This window comes from Talpa europaea, assembly GCF_964194135.1.
Source record: "Talpa europaea genome assembly, chromosome: 7".
Taxonomy (NCBI): Eukaryota; Metazoa; Chordata; class Mammalia; order Eulipotyphla; family Talpidae; genus Talpa; species Talpa europaea.
The window spans coordinates 91942962-91958307 of NC_140074.1; the positions used below are offsets into that span (position 1 = coordinate 91942962).

Consider the following 15346-nt stretch of genomic DNA (forward strand, 5'->3'; position numbering starts at 1 on the left):
AGGAGGACAAAGTCTCTGGTCTTATGGTGCCCCCATTATAGGGCTGGGGGTGGGAGGATAGGGATGGAGAAGGGGCTGACAGCCCATAAACAGGAAGAATAAATATGCAAGATCACTTCAAGGGGCCTCCCTTGAAGTGCAAGGGATTAAGTCTCAGCACTTATGAAGCTATCCACAGCCACTACAGCACCAGTTCCATCCCCAGCCAGTGAGCTGACCCACATGGCACAGCAGACCTCTCCTGTTTTGCCTGCTGCTCCCCTCAGCAGTGTACTTCAGTAGATCTGCCTATTCTGTTCCCCACTCTGTCTCTGGTGAGTCCTCTCATCACCCCGCACCTCTGACCTGCAAAAATAAATAAATCTTTAAAAAAAAAGATCACTTCACTGCTATAACCGGTAATATGGTAGAGGATGACAGGGGAGGGGCAATATTAGCGAGATGGCCAGGGAAGGACTTTCTGAGGCAATGTAACAACAGAGACCTGAATAATGAAATGAAATGAATATTATGGGGCCACAAGTGTGAGCTAGTGGGGTGAGAGGTTAAAGGACCTGGATACCCGTGTGTCCCCTTCAAGGGCATCTTCTTTTTTTTTTTTTTTTAAGATTTATTTATTTATTTATACAAGCACTGGGTACAGTCAGAAGCATGGGAGGGTGAGAGAATTCACCAGGGCCAGAGCGGGCAAAAGAACAGGCAGACTGACAAAATACACTGCTGAGGGGAGCAGTGGGAGCGGCAGGAGAGGTCTGTCGCACCATGCAGGACCGGGACACTTGCTGGCAGCCGAGGATCAAACCGGTGCTGCAGAGACTGCTTCTCAGCCCAGTGCTCAACTGCTGTGCCACCACGGGAGGCCCTCAAGGGCATCTTCTTGACCTCATGCCCCTGAGGAATTTTGCAAGGGCTGACTTTTCTCCCTTCCCTCCAGCAAACCCTGCCCAGGACACCATGCCCCCAACCTCTCTTTCTCCAGCCTGTCCTAGATTCTAGGATTCCTGATTGCCATCCAGAGCTGTCTACACTTTTTCATTAAGGCTGACTTTGCTTTGACACAGACGTTGCCAAGCCCTGACAAGGGCACCTACAATGACTACCCAGTGTCCCTGCCTCTCCCACACCCCCGAAAACCTTCCCGGAGCCTGGCAGCGTACCCTGCAGCTCTGGGCCTGCTCTTCCCACTCACTCCACTCTATCTGCTCCTCTCCCCTCCCTTCCTCCCTCCCCCCTCGCTTTTTCTTTCTTTCAACTAACATTTATTAGTTGCTGACAGCATGCCAAGCACTTGTTAGGTAGCCCACAGGGACTCTGAAGATGAATAAAATTTGGTCATGGCCCTGGAGAACGGAGGTCTTAGAGCGAGACAGGCATATGCGAAGTTTGAATAGAGATCGCTATGAAGGGCCAGGGGAACTAGTTGTAAGGATCTACCTACCGAAGAACGAACATCAGAGTTAAGTTACTGGAAGTGTGAACTTGGACAAATGACAATCTCTTAATCTTTCAGTTTCCCAGTCTACAAAATGGTGATGTTGTGCTGCACCTCCCCCTGCAGTGACCTTTAGGGCTAACCATCCCTAGGTCGGCTGGGCAACCAGCGCGCAGGGGGAGAACAGCAAAACCCTACATACCTGCTGCACCTCCCCCCGCAGTGACCTTTAGGAATGGCTTTCGCCACGATCCCTAGGTCCGGCTGGGCAACCAGTGCACAGGGGGAGAACAGCATAACAGCTTCCCCTGAAGCAGAGGAAGTGCAGCGGAAGTTCCCTAAAAAGACAGAAGCTTATCAAAAGACCACCAGGAACCACTACAAGAATGCAAAAAATCTTATCCTGTCTTTCTAGAACTACAAACTTTAATCCCTTAATTGTCTTTCTAAACTTCCTTCTTTCTTCTATAAAAGTCATTGCTTGTTATGTAGATCACCTCCCTGATGGTGATAGGCTGAGCCCATGAGCAAGTTGATTTCATTGATATTCATTGTTCCTGTGCTTTTGGAAAACATATATACTGGCCACAAACTCAAAGAAAATTACACTCAGATTTTCACTCTTGAAGTGTGTCTGTTTGTCATTTCTTTCACTGACGCCCTGACCACCCTGCACGCTTCTCTCAACCCTGAGGTGGTCTCATCGTCTACTGCTGTGCTGGTCTGCGGCAATGTTGGGCCTCCCTGGTGGTGCAAAGGGTTAAGACACAGTACTGTGAAGCTATCCGCAGCCACTGCAGCATGAGTTTGATCCCCGGACAGGGAGCTACCCACATGGCACAGCAGACCTCTCCTGTCTCTCCAGCTGTTACCGAAAGCCGGCCTCAGTTTCCCTCAGCCAGTAAAAGGAAACTAAGTTTGAGGAAAAGGAAAGCGGTTTTATTTGTCGACAAATGAGGAGGGAGGCAGACTCATGTCCGAAAAACCACCGTCCTCCTCTTTGGCAGTGGGCAGGGGTATTTATACAGGGGGAGATGGGTAGGCATCCGCGAAGGGGAGGGGGAAGGGGTCCGCACAGAGACAAGTGGGCGCCAGCTCAACAGGGAGATGGATGGGTGTCAGCTCATTCATCTTAAGGGAAGGGGAAGGTGTCAAGGCACAGAGACGGGTGATTGCCAACTTGTTTTCCTTAGGGCGAGGGGGAAGGGTCTACAGGGAAACCTGTGGGTGCCAGCTTTTTTTTTTTTTTTCTTCCCAAGGGGAGGGGAAGCTGCAACAAATGGGAAAGACAAGTCATCAATCCTGTTAATGCTAGATAAGGGGAATTGCAAAAAATGGGGGAAAGACAAACTTGTTAACTGTATCACAGCTGCTCCCTGCAGCAGTATATTTCAGTCAATCTGCCTTTTCTGCTCCCCACTCTGTCTCTGGTGAATACTCTCACTCCCCACACCTCTGGCCTATACCCCAATTCTTGCATACATAAATAAATAAATCTTTAAAAAAAAAAAACGAAAACAAAGTGGGGATGTTGCCCTACACATAGGGTGACTGTGAAAATGTGAATAAATCCTACAGGTCAGATGCCTACCGCAGTGCTTGACACATAGAGTTCAGTATGTGATAGCTGTTGAGCCAGTTGGCAGTATGAGCCTCATGCATAGTTCTCCAGAAAAAAATCTGAGCCTGTCAGGTGGGAAGGATGAGGTGTGTGGTTGTAGCAGAACCATGGGGAGGCTGAGATGGAATGAGGGCAGATTGGGAGGCTCCTGGGATCATGTGATGAGACACCTTTTATGCCCTGCTGAGGAGTTGGAAAGGGGAGAAACATCTGTTTCTTTCCTTTATTTGTTTTTTTAAATTGTGGCAAAATATACATAATGTGAAATTTACCATCTTAGCCATTTTTTTTAAGATTTCTTTTTTTCTTTTAAGATTTACTTTATTTATACAAGAGCAGGGGTACAGGCTAGATGCGCGGGAGGGTGAGAAGATTCACCAGAGACAGAGCGGGGAACAGAACAGGCAGACTGATGAAATACACTGCTGGGCCTCCCTGGTGGCGCAGCGGTTGAGCGCTGGTTTGTGAAGCTGCCCGCAGCCTCGGCAGCGCCGGTTCCATCCCCGGCTGCTCCCCGGCCACCAGAGGAGGGTCCCACATGGCACGCAGACCTCTCCTGCCGCCTGCTGCTCCCCTCAGCAGTGTACTTCGGTCCTTCTGCCTGCTGTGCTCCCCGCTCTGGCTCTGGTGAATTCTCTCACCCTCCCGCGCTTCTGACTGTACCCAGTGCATGTATAAACAAAACAAACAAACAAATAAATAAATAAAACATGCCTCTATTAAAAAAAAAAAAAGAAATACACTGCTGAGGGGAGCAGTGGGCGAGACGGGAGAGGTCTACCTCACCATGTGGGTTGCTCCGAGGCTGGCTGGGATCCAATCGGCACTGCAGAGGCTGCGGACAGCATCGCAGAGGCTGCAGACAGCATCACAGCGCTGCGCTTAACTGCCTGCACCACCAGGGAGGCCCTAAAGATTTATTTTTATTTATTTATGCATACAAGAGCTGGGGTGTAGATCAGAGGTGCAGGGGGTGAGAGGATTCACCAGAGACAGAATGGGGAGCAGAACAGGCAGATGTACTGAAATACACTGCTGAGGGGAGCAGCGGGTGAGACAGGAGAGGTCTGCTGTGCCATGTGGGTCACCTCCCTCGCCGGGAATCGAACTCGTGCCACAGTGGCTGTGGATAGCTTCCTAGTGCTGAGACTTAACCCCTTGTGCCACCAAGAAGGCCCAAGGCTGCCTCTTGAATCCCCCTGTCTGAGGAAGGAAAGGCAAATCATTTCCCTGAGGCTTCTCACAGGAGGAGCTATAAAAAGTCAAAGACAAACGCTTGCTCTCAAGGAGCTTACAGTCTGGTTGAAAAGATAAAATACACAAAAAAAGCTTTCAGCCCAGTCGCTTATGACAAAAGCCGAGACATCAGTCTTGATTCCTCTGTTCTCTCACTCTATTTCCAAAAAGGATCCAGAACCCATCCTCTTTGTCTCCTGCAAACTTGCTCCTAGGGCCAAGCCATCCATCTCTCTTTGGATGACTGTTGCAGAGCCCTTCTAACTGGCCCCCTTGCCTCCACACAGCAGCCGAGAGGATTTTCTTTTTCTTTTTCTTTTTTTAAAGATTTATTTATTTATGCATACAAGAACTGGGGTACAGGTCAAAGGTGCGGGGTGGGGTGGGGGGTGGTGAGCAGATTCACCAGAGACAGAGTGGGGAACAGAACAGGCAGACTGACAAAATACACTACTGAGGGGAGCAGCAGGAGAGACAGGAGAGGTCTACTGCACCATGTGGGTTGCTCCCTGACAGGCTGGGGATCGAACTTGTGCTACAGAGGCTGCAGATAGCTTCAGAGTGCTGTGCTTAACCATATGTGATATCAGGGAGGCCCCCGAGAGGATTTTCTTTAAATTCAATCATATCAGGGCCTCCCTGGTGGCTTAGGGGTTAAGTCCTAGCACTATCACTGCTATGGCCTGAGTTCAATCCCCCACCAGGGAGCTACCCACATGGGGTAGCAAACCTCTCCTGTCTTTCCTGCTGCTCCCCTCAGCAGTGTATTTTAGTAGATCTGCCTGTTCTGCTCCCTGCTCTGTCTCTGGTTAATCCTCTCACCCCCGTGCTTTTGGCCTACACCTCAGTTCTTCTATGCAAATATAAATAAATTTGATTATGTTATACATACCGCCCCCCTTAAAGCCCTAGAATTGCTTCTATGATAGTTGGATTCTAATCCAAACTACTCCCTTAGGGCTAGAAGGACCTATATGATTTGGCCTTTGCCTATCCCCTGTATGATTTGCTGTGTCAGTCTTCCCTCACTAACCTTCACACTTCACATCCTTCTTCCTCGAAAGCTCTTCCCCTGCATTACCCCATGACTCCTTTTGGCCACTTAGGTCTCTCATTAAAAGTCAACTCAGTCAGGCCATCTCTGACCATCCAGGCACTCCCTGGCACATGGCCCTGTTTTATTTATTTTTTCCTGCATAATATTAATATGATCCTATTTGTTGCTGCTTCTTATTGTTATTAGAATGGGAGCCCCAGGAGCACAGGGGCCAGAACAGTGCCTGGCTCCAAGCAAATTCTCATTAGATAGGCATTGAAGGAATGAATGGGCGTTGGGAAGGACTCTGAAGGGTTGGCAGTCTTCCAGAATGAGGGAGTGAAATGGACAAAGGTGTGAAGTCAGGAGTAAGCACAGCCTGTCCCAAGGGTAACTGGCTCAGCTCCAGTGGAGGACGACTTGGGGCCTACTGGGAAAGGCGGGACACACACTGGGTCTAGATTGTGGAGTTTCCTGAAGGTTAGGCTGAAGAATCAGGACTCTATCCTGCAGGGTACTGGAAATCATTGAAGATTTTTGACTGAGGAGTGGCCTAATTAAAACTGTATTTTGAGAAAATTAATCCAGAGTCTTCTGCAGAAGGGAGTAAAGCAGGACCAGGTGCATAATTTGCAGGGCTTAGTGAAAAATGAAATTCAGAACCCCTTGTTCAGAAAGCAGGGAAAAGCATTAAAATGTAAAATGTTTTCCTTTCTTCTATAGTTCTCTTGACACCTCGTGGTGTTTTCATTTTCTATTTAATGTTCTAAACAAGTAAAAATTTACATTCTTCTACTTTCACTTACTGATGAGCTGAAAGGAAAGGAATTATGGGTTGCCCTTGCTTTCCCTTGCCTTCTGTGTCATCATTGCCAGCAAAGTAATTGGCTAAATCAGGGAAGTAACATGACTGGGAAGGGATGATAGGATGCTTCAGTCGTTCACATGCCCTGGAATGCCATTACTTCCTTTCTGTGTTCCAAGTAAGTTCTGCTTCAGTGGAAAATGTGGCCCCTCAGTTATCAGCATCCCACTTATTCAGCTGCAGACATAACACACTTACCTGGTCCTCACTGAGTCTCACTGGACTTCCATCTGTGGTGGGTCCACCAGAATTTTGTGTTGATAGAGTCTCACCATGAATGCTCTGTGTGAACAAGACAGCTTATAATGCTTATCTCCTCTGTTCACAGACATGCTCCATTGTCCCGTCCAACTTACAAAGCACAAGTTCAAAGATAAGAATTGTTAAGAATTTCAAGATGGTGACACGGAGTACTAAAGCAAGCACAAGGACATGCTGAGCATAGGTTTATTCAACTGAGCAGACCTCACCCCGATGAAGCTAGCCCTGGATCAGAGGGTGAGAGTGATAATCAGAAGGGGAGCTGTTGAAGACGAGGGTCAAGGATTTAGGGTGAGACTTGAAAGGAGAGAAAAGCCTGTCCAAGGAAAAGTGATGAGATTTGAAGAGAGATTAAATGAGATAATGATAAACAAGTGATCTTTAGATGTTCTTGTACACCCTTCTGGATTGTGGTTTTCTTGAGTTCTGTGAGAACTGTGACTTTACCTTGCCAGGGCTGTAGTACACAGGGTCTTTAGTGAATTCTCAATAAATGTTTGCTGACCCAAATGGGCAAAGGAAAAGAGAAATTTCAGGGCCTCCCAGGTGGCGCAAGGGTTTAAGTTGCAGCACTATAAAGCTATCCACAGCCACTGTAGCGCGAGCTCCATCCCTGGATGGCCAGAGAGCTCACCCATATGGTGTGGCAGGCCTCTCCTATCTCACCCTCTGCTCCCCTCAGCAGTGTACTTCAGTGGATCCACCTGTTCTACTCCCCACCTGTCTCTGGTGAATCCTCTCACCACTCCCCGACCCCCACGCCTGCACCTCTGACCTATACCCCAATCTTTGTGTTCATAAAAAAATAAATCTTTAAAAAAAGAAAAGAAAAGAGAAATTTCGACACCGGCCTGGGTGGGGATAGACAGAACACCTAAGGAGACGTGGCTCCAGGTCTGGGGTCTGAGAGCAAAGCTGGGGCCTGGGAACAGGTGTTGGGAGGGCTTCATCAAAGATGTGGTGGGAAGATAGGAAAGTCCTTCGAAATGGGGAGCTTGAGGTGGTGGGGGAAAGTGGTTGTGGGACTGGAAAAGAAGATATTTGGGGGTGGTAGTGGTGGGGAGGGGAGCAGCTTTTAACAGGGCGGTTTCCCTCTGGTGGTGACCCCTATCCATTTTTACGTGACCTGTTCGAGCTTCCATCCTGGCTGGTCCAGCATTCCCACGGCTCCCAGTCTCAGGTTTTCTTGGTCTAGGCTCTTCCTCTATTCCTCTCACATTCACCCAGCCTGTCTCCTTGATCTCCGTTTCATTTTAACTCCCTCCCTGGGGCCTCCACCCCTGAGCACATATCTGTTTCTAGGTCTCAGACGCTGAGTCTCTCGGGGTTATCTTTCCGCTACTCCATCAGACCCGCCCTCTATCTCCTCCACCCACCCGGATCCAGACTAGCACCTGGGGTTGGGGTACCGGAGAGCCCCCCTGGGTGGGCAGAGGCGGCTAGGGACCAGCCCAATCCCTCTCTCCTTATTTGCATATGCATGAGCTCGCGCGGACCGGCGGCGGGGAGGCGGAGCTCCTGGGGGTGGGAAGGGGCGGGCACCCACAGAGCCGCCGAGTATAAAGACTGCGCGCGGAGTCGGTCGACCCCGCACTGCTGAGGAGCGGAGCCTCCGCCTGGGGGACCCCCATCCCTGCCTGTCACCCAACTGCGCGTTCCCCCCGCCCCCCCCACTCCCGCGGCCGAGCCACTACTGCTGCTGCAGACTCCGCTAGTCAGAGAGTCTTGAGCGGTCATCCGACCCCCTCCACAGCTTCTTTGCCTCTCTGATTTCGAGGGCCCCCTCCCCCACCTCTCCCTGCCTCTCTGCACCCCTATTTTTCTGAGCTTCGCTCCGGTTTTTCAGCCGTCTATTTTTGCACCCCCTTTCATTTTGCTTCTAGGTTTGGGCGGGGGTAAAGCTATATTGGACCCTTTTCCCCTTTTTATCTTCCCGTGCCCTGACAACCCCCTTTTTCATCGCAGTCGGGGGGGCCTAGGATCCGTGCATTCGCCGCTCTGCTGACACCCCGCAGCGCGTGGCGGTGTACCCCGGAATTTGCGGCGGCTGCATATCTGAGGGGGGTCTTCCTCGCCCCTGCTGCCTTTGCTCCCCGCGCATTCCGGTGCGTGGAGGGGGGGCTTCAGCGCGCCGCGCCCCAGCTTCTCCGCAGCCCCCCGCCCTGCGCGGGACTAATCTCCCGCTGCCAAGATGGTCATCCAGAAAGAGAAGAAGAGCTGCGGGCAGGTGGTTGAGGAGTGGAAGGAGTTCGTGTGGAACCCGAGGACGCACCAGTTCATGGGCCGCACCGGGACCAGCTGGGGTACGCGGGGCCGGGAAGACGAAGGGAGGGGTGGGTCCACCGGGCGACGCCCCAGGGCACGAGGTCCCGCCCGCCCCTCCCCAGGTCCCTTCCCGGGTCCCTGGCGTTCGGACCCCTGCTGGGCTCTGAACTGGGAGGGGGCCCTGATCGCAGGTCTAATCTCCCAGGCTGGCCGCTGCGGAGGCGGAGAAAGTAGGTCACTGCCGCCTTCCTGCCCCCTGTGGAGCCCCCTCAGGCGGGGGGTCGCGGGCTCTGCGCGCGTGTCCGCGCCGAGGCGTCTGTGCTCCCCTTCCTTCTCCGGGCGGGTACGCCCCACATCTTCTCTCCCCTTCCCCAGAAGCGCACCCCTTCCCTCCCTCCTGCTCTGCTGCTAGCCAAGCCCGTCTATTTTTAGTCCGTGCCCACCCCCTGGACCCTGGGAACATTCAAGAAGGGGTGGGTCTTGGGGAGGTTGGGGGTGGGGGTTGGAGGGGTTCTTTGCGGCGGAAGTTGACTATCCCACCGTTGAGATTTTGGAGCCTCCTGTGACTGCGTGGTGGGTGGGGGACGGTGTTGGGGAGGGGTGACAACATGAGGTTGGGGAGAGACTGGCTGTGCAGCTGGGATGTCGCAGGCAGAGGGAGGAGTGGTCACTAGTGGTGAGATGTGTACATCATCCTACATGGTGTGTCTGAGGTTGGGGTGACTTGGGACCTTCCCTGCCCTCACTCAGGGGGTGTGGAGGGAGTTGTGTCTGGTCCAAGGAATGGGTGCAGGTGAGGGGTGGAATTCTTCCTAAGGGTTTTTTGAGCAGGGAAGTCAAGGCCCAGGGGACCTGTGTGACACAATTTTCAGTTCTCCCACACCCACTGAAGTCAGCCTACCCATCCATCATAGGGGCCCTTGAGGTGGGTCCAATGCAGTCGTTGCCTGCTGGAAACTGCAAGTCCAGCCCCATGATTGCTTGGTAGAATCTGAGGCGTCTTCATGGGGGAAGTGTCTTCTGAGATGGACCCCCTGGTGTGGGGGTCCAGGATGGTGGAACAGCAAGAACTTGCCTTAGACTGAGAAGTGACATCATGAGTTCAGAGTGTTGGGAAGGCTGTGGGGGATTCTGCCCTTACCTTGTGCCCTGAGTGCTGTGCATGAGTTGGGGGTGGGGTGACAGTTGAAGGTTCTGGACAGCTGTCTCTGAGAGATTCTGTAGCTGGGTAGAAGCTACATTCAAGGTTTGGCTTCTGTAGGGTGCCAGCAGAGAGAAGATTTTACTCTTTGAGGGCAAGTCTCCACACGCTGAGGAATGAAGGTTTGGTTGTGAAGGGTGACCAGTTGCAGTTTAAAAAGTCAGTCTGTTGTGCTGTAAGCATTTGCATACAGCGGTAACAGATGTGCCTTTTTGGGGCCATGAATGGTTGAGAAATCGGGAATGTAATTTGAGGCAAAATGACTGCTGCGTATACTTGGAGTTGTCCCAGCAACGGGACTTTAGGTCTCTAGTGGCCTCTACAAAGTCGGGCTTTGCTGTGCCCTAGGACCAGGAGGGGGCTGGGAATTGTGGCGGAAAGCCAGACATGACTGCCTATTTCCAGCCTGTCTCATTTTGCTCCCGGGGGAAGGCTCTAAGCGATCCCCAGGCTCTGCTGCCCATCCCCAGTGGCCCTCACTGCAGAACCTCTGAGTGGGTGGTGGGGTGACAGGCTAGGTGGGGCCATGGTGGGAGACTTGGACCCGCTGACCCTGTCTTCTTTCCCTTAGCCTTTATCCTGCTCTTCTACCTCGTCTTCTATGGCTTCCTCACAGCCATGTTCACCCTCACCATGTGGGTGATGCTACAGACGGTCTCTGACCATACCCCCAAGTACCAGGACCGCCTGGCCACACCTGGTGAGTGATGAGGCTCCCCTGAAAGCCACTTAACTGCCCTTCTGCCCTCAAGCCTTCAGAAGGAACTCAGGCTCCTAGTTCTCAGTGGTGTGTCTCTGACGCTATCACTCCCATGACTGGGAAGCACTTCCTGAGGTCTGCCTTATCTCCCATTTCCTTACAGTTGAGTGCTGGACCATCCAGGGGGTGGCAGCTAGATGGTCATGGAGATCTTCCTCCCTTGATGATGTCCTCAGTTTTTTACCCCACCCCCCCCACCCTTGTACTCCCTATGTCCCTCTTCCCTCTGTACGTGGTCCTTCATCTTATATACTCCCACTCCTGTCCTTGTTGGCAATAGGTTTGATGATTCGCCCCAAAACTGAGAACCTTGATGTCGTTGTCAACGTCAGTGACACTGAAAGCTGGGACCAGCATGTTCAGAAGCTCAACAAGTTCTTGGAGCGTGAGTGTGGGGCTGGCAATGTGGCTGTCCAGGACCCTGGGCAGAAGATGAGGGATCCAGAAGTGGAATTTCATTCAGGCCCGTGACTCTCTCTTTCCCATTTTCTTAGCTTACAATGACTCCATCCAAGCCCAAAAGAATGATGTCTGCCGCCCTGGGCGCTATTACGAACAGCCAGATAATGGAGTCCTCAACTACCCCAAGCGTGCCTGCCGGTTTAACCGCACCCAGCTGGGTGATTGCTCTGGCATCGGGGACCCCACCCACTATGGTTACAGCACTGGGCAGCCCTGTGTCTTCATCAAGATGAACCGGGTACCTATGATCTTGATCCCCAGGGAGAACAGAGGAGGGAGTTGGGTCACCCTCTCCTAACAGTTGCTTCCTTTCACTGGGACTAATGGGCATTAGAGAGATTTATGGATGTTTGAGTAGCAGAGAGAACAGAAGAGATGGGGCCATTAGAAGCTGAGATTCATAGATGGAAGGTTGGAGACTTGTGTTTTTGACAACTTCTTTCTCTAGCCCTGACCACTCTCTCTCTGCACTCCAGGTCATCAACTTCTATGCAGGTGCAAACCAGAGCATGAATGTTACCTGTGCGGGGAAGGTGAGTCTGCTGGGCCTTGTCTACTTGCCCACCTGTTTATCCATCATGATTTCCCTCTAATCTGCTTGTCGCTCCCTATTCCTTGCTCCCAGAGGCCCCATCACCACAGGGACAAGGGGGTAAGAGTGGTTTGAACTCCAAGGGGCTCTGACCCCTCTTCCTTCTTTCTAGGACGCAGAGGTCTGCTCTCATGTGGACAGACACCCCCTGATTCCACTCAGCTCCTAGTCTCTGGTTTCTCTCCCTAACCCTTCTAACTTCTCCCTTGATAACCATGTCTTCTGCTCTCCCCCTTATCTTGCCTGCCTCTCACTTTTTTTTAGGTACCTGGTAGCTGCTAATCTGTTAGCACCATCTGCCACCACCAAGTTATCCTGGGAACCCTGCATCCCCCACCTCTTTCCTGTAGAAACTTCCTGTCCCTCTCCCTTTACCCTCTCCTTACTTCCATCTGAGCCCTTACAATTTCTGTTCTCTCTTGGCTCTGCTCCAGAAACTGATTCCTGAGGATGGGGTAAGAACTTGGGGTGGGAGTAGAGTAGGAGGTTCAGTATCATTAGCACCCTTCAGGACTTCCCAGGCTGATGAAAGAGACACAACACCCCCTCCTGTGCACACAAAAACACACATAGACTCACAACTCAAGGGAAACATATTGGAGGCAGAATAATTTGGGGTGAAAGAAGACCAAAGGGAAGTCTGGCAAGCTTCTGTGTTCCTGCTGTCCCTAACATGCTCTCTCTGTTACCCTCCTACACTCCCACAGAGAGATGAAGATGCTGAGAATCTCGGCAGCTTTGTTATGTTCCCTGCCAATGGCAACATTGACCTCATGTACTTCCCCTACTACGGCAAAAAGTTCCACGTAAGTCCCTTGGGAGGTCGGGGATAATGGCTTCTCCAGGGGTCGGGGGCCTTGGGAAGGAGGTTGATTATCCCGTGGGCCTAGACCATTGCTCTCCGCCCCTGGCCCAGGTGAACTACACACAGCCCCTGGTGGCCGTGAAGTTCCTGAATGTGACCCCCAATGTAGAGGTGAATGTGGAATGTCGTATCAACGCCGCCAATATTGCCACAGATGATGAGCGAGACAAGTTTGCCGGGCGCGTGGCCTTCAAACTCCGCATCAACAAAACCTGAGGTCCCTTTCTCCAGTCCCCAAGCTTTCCTATGGATGCTTCTGGAATGTCCCTGACCCTGCCTGATCCCTCCCTCACCCACCCCAAAGGTATTTTTTATAACAGAGCTATGACTTGTCTCAGCCTCACGCCATTTTCCTTTACTTCTGAACCCAGCCTAATGTCCACTATGATTCCTTGGGTACACACACTTTCCACCATCTTGTCCCCACCCAGGATCCAGTCCTTGGGAAATGTGATCCCAAGATGGTCACAGAGGAGTTAGGAGCCTTTCTAGTTGCAGTTCTCATTTAGTTGTGAGTGAGGTGTCCCCAGAGCCATCCATCTCTCCTGCCACTTGGGCCCCTGAGAACCACAGGATATCCCACTCAGCTGACATCGCACTCACTCCCTCACACCCACCTCCCTTCAGACTCACCCAGCTGCCCACCAATCCTCGTTCACACACACACACACACACACACACCCCCCATTCTTCCACATTGTTCCTGAGCTCGCCTCTTCCCTCTTCCCTGTCTTCCACAGTTTCTCCCTGACTACACCTTCCTGTCCTGGTGACTTTTGGCTTATCTGGCTCCTCTGGCAGGTCTTTCTCCACCTCTCTTCATTCCCATTCCCTCCTCTGAACGGCAGTGCAACCCTCTGTAATTGAGGACAGGGTAGCTTGGTGGCCTTTCCCTATTCCCTGGCCCTTTCTGCTTCTTCCCCTGCGGTGACTGCTTGAGCTGGGAGTGAGGGCCCCTGAGGAAGAGAAGTTCACCTTGGTTCTTTGTGAAATTTCTTTTCCCGTTCAGGTCCCTCCTACCATCCAAGTAAATGCTCGTCAGAGGGGCGGGGTTGACCTAGGCTGAATATCCACTTTGTTTTTTTTTTCCCCCATGGCTCCTTTCCCTGGGCTCGCTTTCCCAGAATATCCTTCAAGATCCACTTCCCAGGGAGCCTGGGGGAGGGACAGCCGTTTTGGCTGGATCCCCAGAGGCCACCTTGGACACATCAGCTGGCTATGGGACTGTTCCACCTCCTCCCCAGGGGCTGTCTCCCCACACCCGTCCCCTCTCTGACTGCTCTTAGCAAGCTATCAACTAATCACTAACTCCTCCCTCCTCTGCATGCCCCTCCTGCACATTGCAAATACCACCCCCACTCCAATCTAGTCTGAATTTCTTGGCTCCTCTCCTTCACACCCCTTTGCCTTTTTAAGCAACCCCATAGTGCCCATGGAATGTTAAATGAGGGACCTCCTGTGTTCTGGAGTTACAGAGACATTTTAATTTTAACTCTTTCTGTTACAGTGTCTCTTCACTTGCCACCCCCTCTAACCTTGCGTTTCTGTTCTGATGCTGCAGCCCCCATGGCAGCTCACAGGGGGACCCTTCCCTTTTTCTCTTGCTGGAGCTGTCTCTTCCCTTGGGGTCCCCAGGTTTTCCTGCACTCTCCTCACCCTAGCGGTCTTTCTCTGCAGTTATTTAATGCCTGTGTCAGATCTACTGTAAAAAGAGGATAAAGTACAATAAAATGAGAGCAATTATATATATAAATATATATCATACACAGAGCCCTGCGTGCGGGTTGTTCCTTTCTGGGCATTTTAAAGAGCCCTGGGATGGGGGAAGAGGTGGATTTGGGTGATTTGGGGGGTTAGCCAGGCCTTGGGGGCTGTTCTCCAGCTTTGACCTCTTTTTTTTAAAGATTGTTATTTATTTATGCATACAAGAACTGGCATGTAGGCCAGAGGTGTTGGGAGGGGGGTGAGAGGATTCACCAGAGACAGAGTGGGGAACAGAACAGGCGGACTGACGGAAATACACTGCTGAGGGGAGCAGCGGACCAGACAGGAGGGGTCTGCTGTGCCATGTGGGTAGCTCCCTGGCCGCAGATCCAACTCAAGCTGCAGTGGCTGGAGATAGCTTGATAGCTCTGAGACTTAACGCCTTGCACCACCAGGGAGGCCCAGCTTTGACCTCTTCTTTCAATGTCCATGCAACTAGCTCTTAGCTCATCCTTCACCTATCCTATCTAAAGTGTGTACTGTGTGCTTTCTAGGCACCGTGAGGACATACTTTGATTCAGAGAATTCCTGCTTCCAAGGAGCTCCCCAATTTAACAGGAGAGGTGAGGTGCATAGGTGATACTCTCATATCAGGAAGACTTAAATATGCTTCAAGGAAGGGGAAGAACCTGGGGATGACAAAATTCAGTAATGAACCATTTTTTTTTTCCCCCAACCACTTTCTGTTAGGGGCTGTGAAGGGAAGGTTTCTTAGAGGTGTAAAGGATGGGGTGGTTTGGAGAGAGAATAGCATCAGCAAATGCCTAGAAAAATGTTAAAGCAGGGTCTCCCCTGGTGGCACAGCAGTTGAGCGCTGGGCTGCAAGGCTGCCCACAGCCTCTGTAGCGCCGGTTGGTTCCCTGCCTGTGGGTGAGGGTCCCACAAAAAAAAAATGTTGAAGCAGATTTGAAAATGATAAGAACCTTATGATCCCAAATTTCTGTTTTGAAAAAAATACACAAACAGAAAAAAAGGATGGATGGGTC

The 15346-nt window shown here is 51.5% G+C and overlaps 1 protein-coding gene and 1 pseudogene across 2 annotated transcripts in view; one reads left to right on the forward strand and one right to left on the reverse strand.

Annotated features, from left to right (window-relative positions):
* LOC311173822 (large ribosomal subunit protein eL27-like) overlaps positions 1 to 15346 on the reverse strand; it is a 754061-nt pseudogene that overhangs the window by 89343 nt on the left and 649372 nt on the right. The window lies entirely within an intron of this gene.
* ATP1B2 (ATPase Na+/K+ transporting subunit beta 2) lies at positions 8643 to 12812 on the forward strand (the record flags this gene model as incomplete). The annotated part of the gene is made up of 7 exons (XM_084236443.1): positions 8643 to 8754; positions 10489 to 10617; positions 10958 to 11062; positions 11172 to 11377; positions 11616 to 11672; positions 12439 to 12537; positions 12648 to 12812. 7 exons carry the CDS (start codon positions 8643 to 8645, stop codon positions 12810 to 12812), a joined length of 873 nt encoding a protein of 290 aa, XP_084092569.1.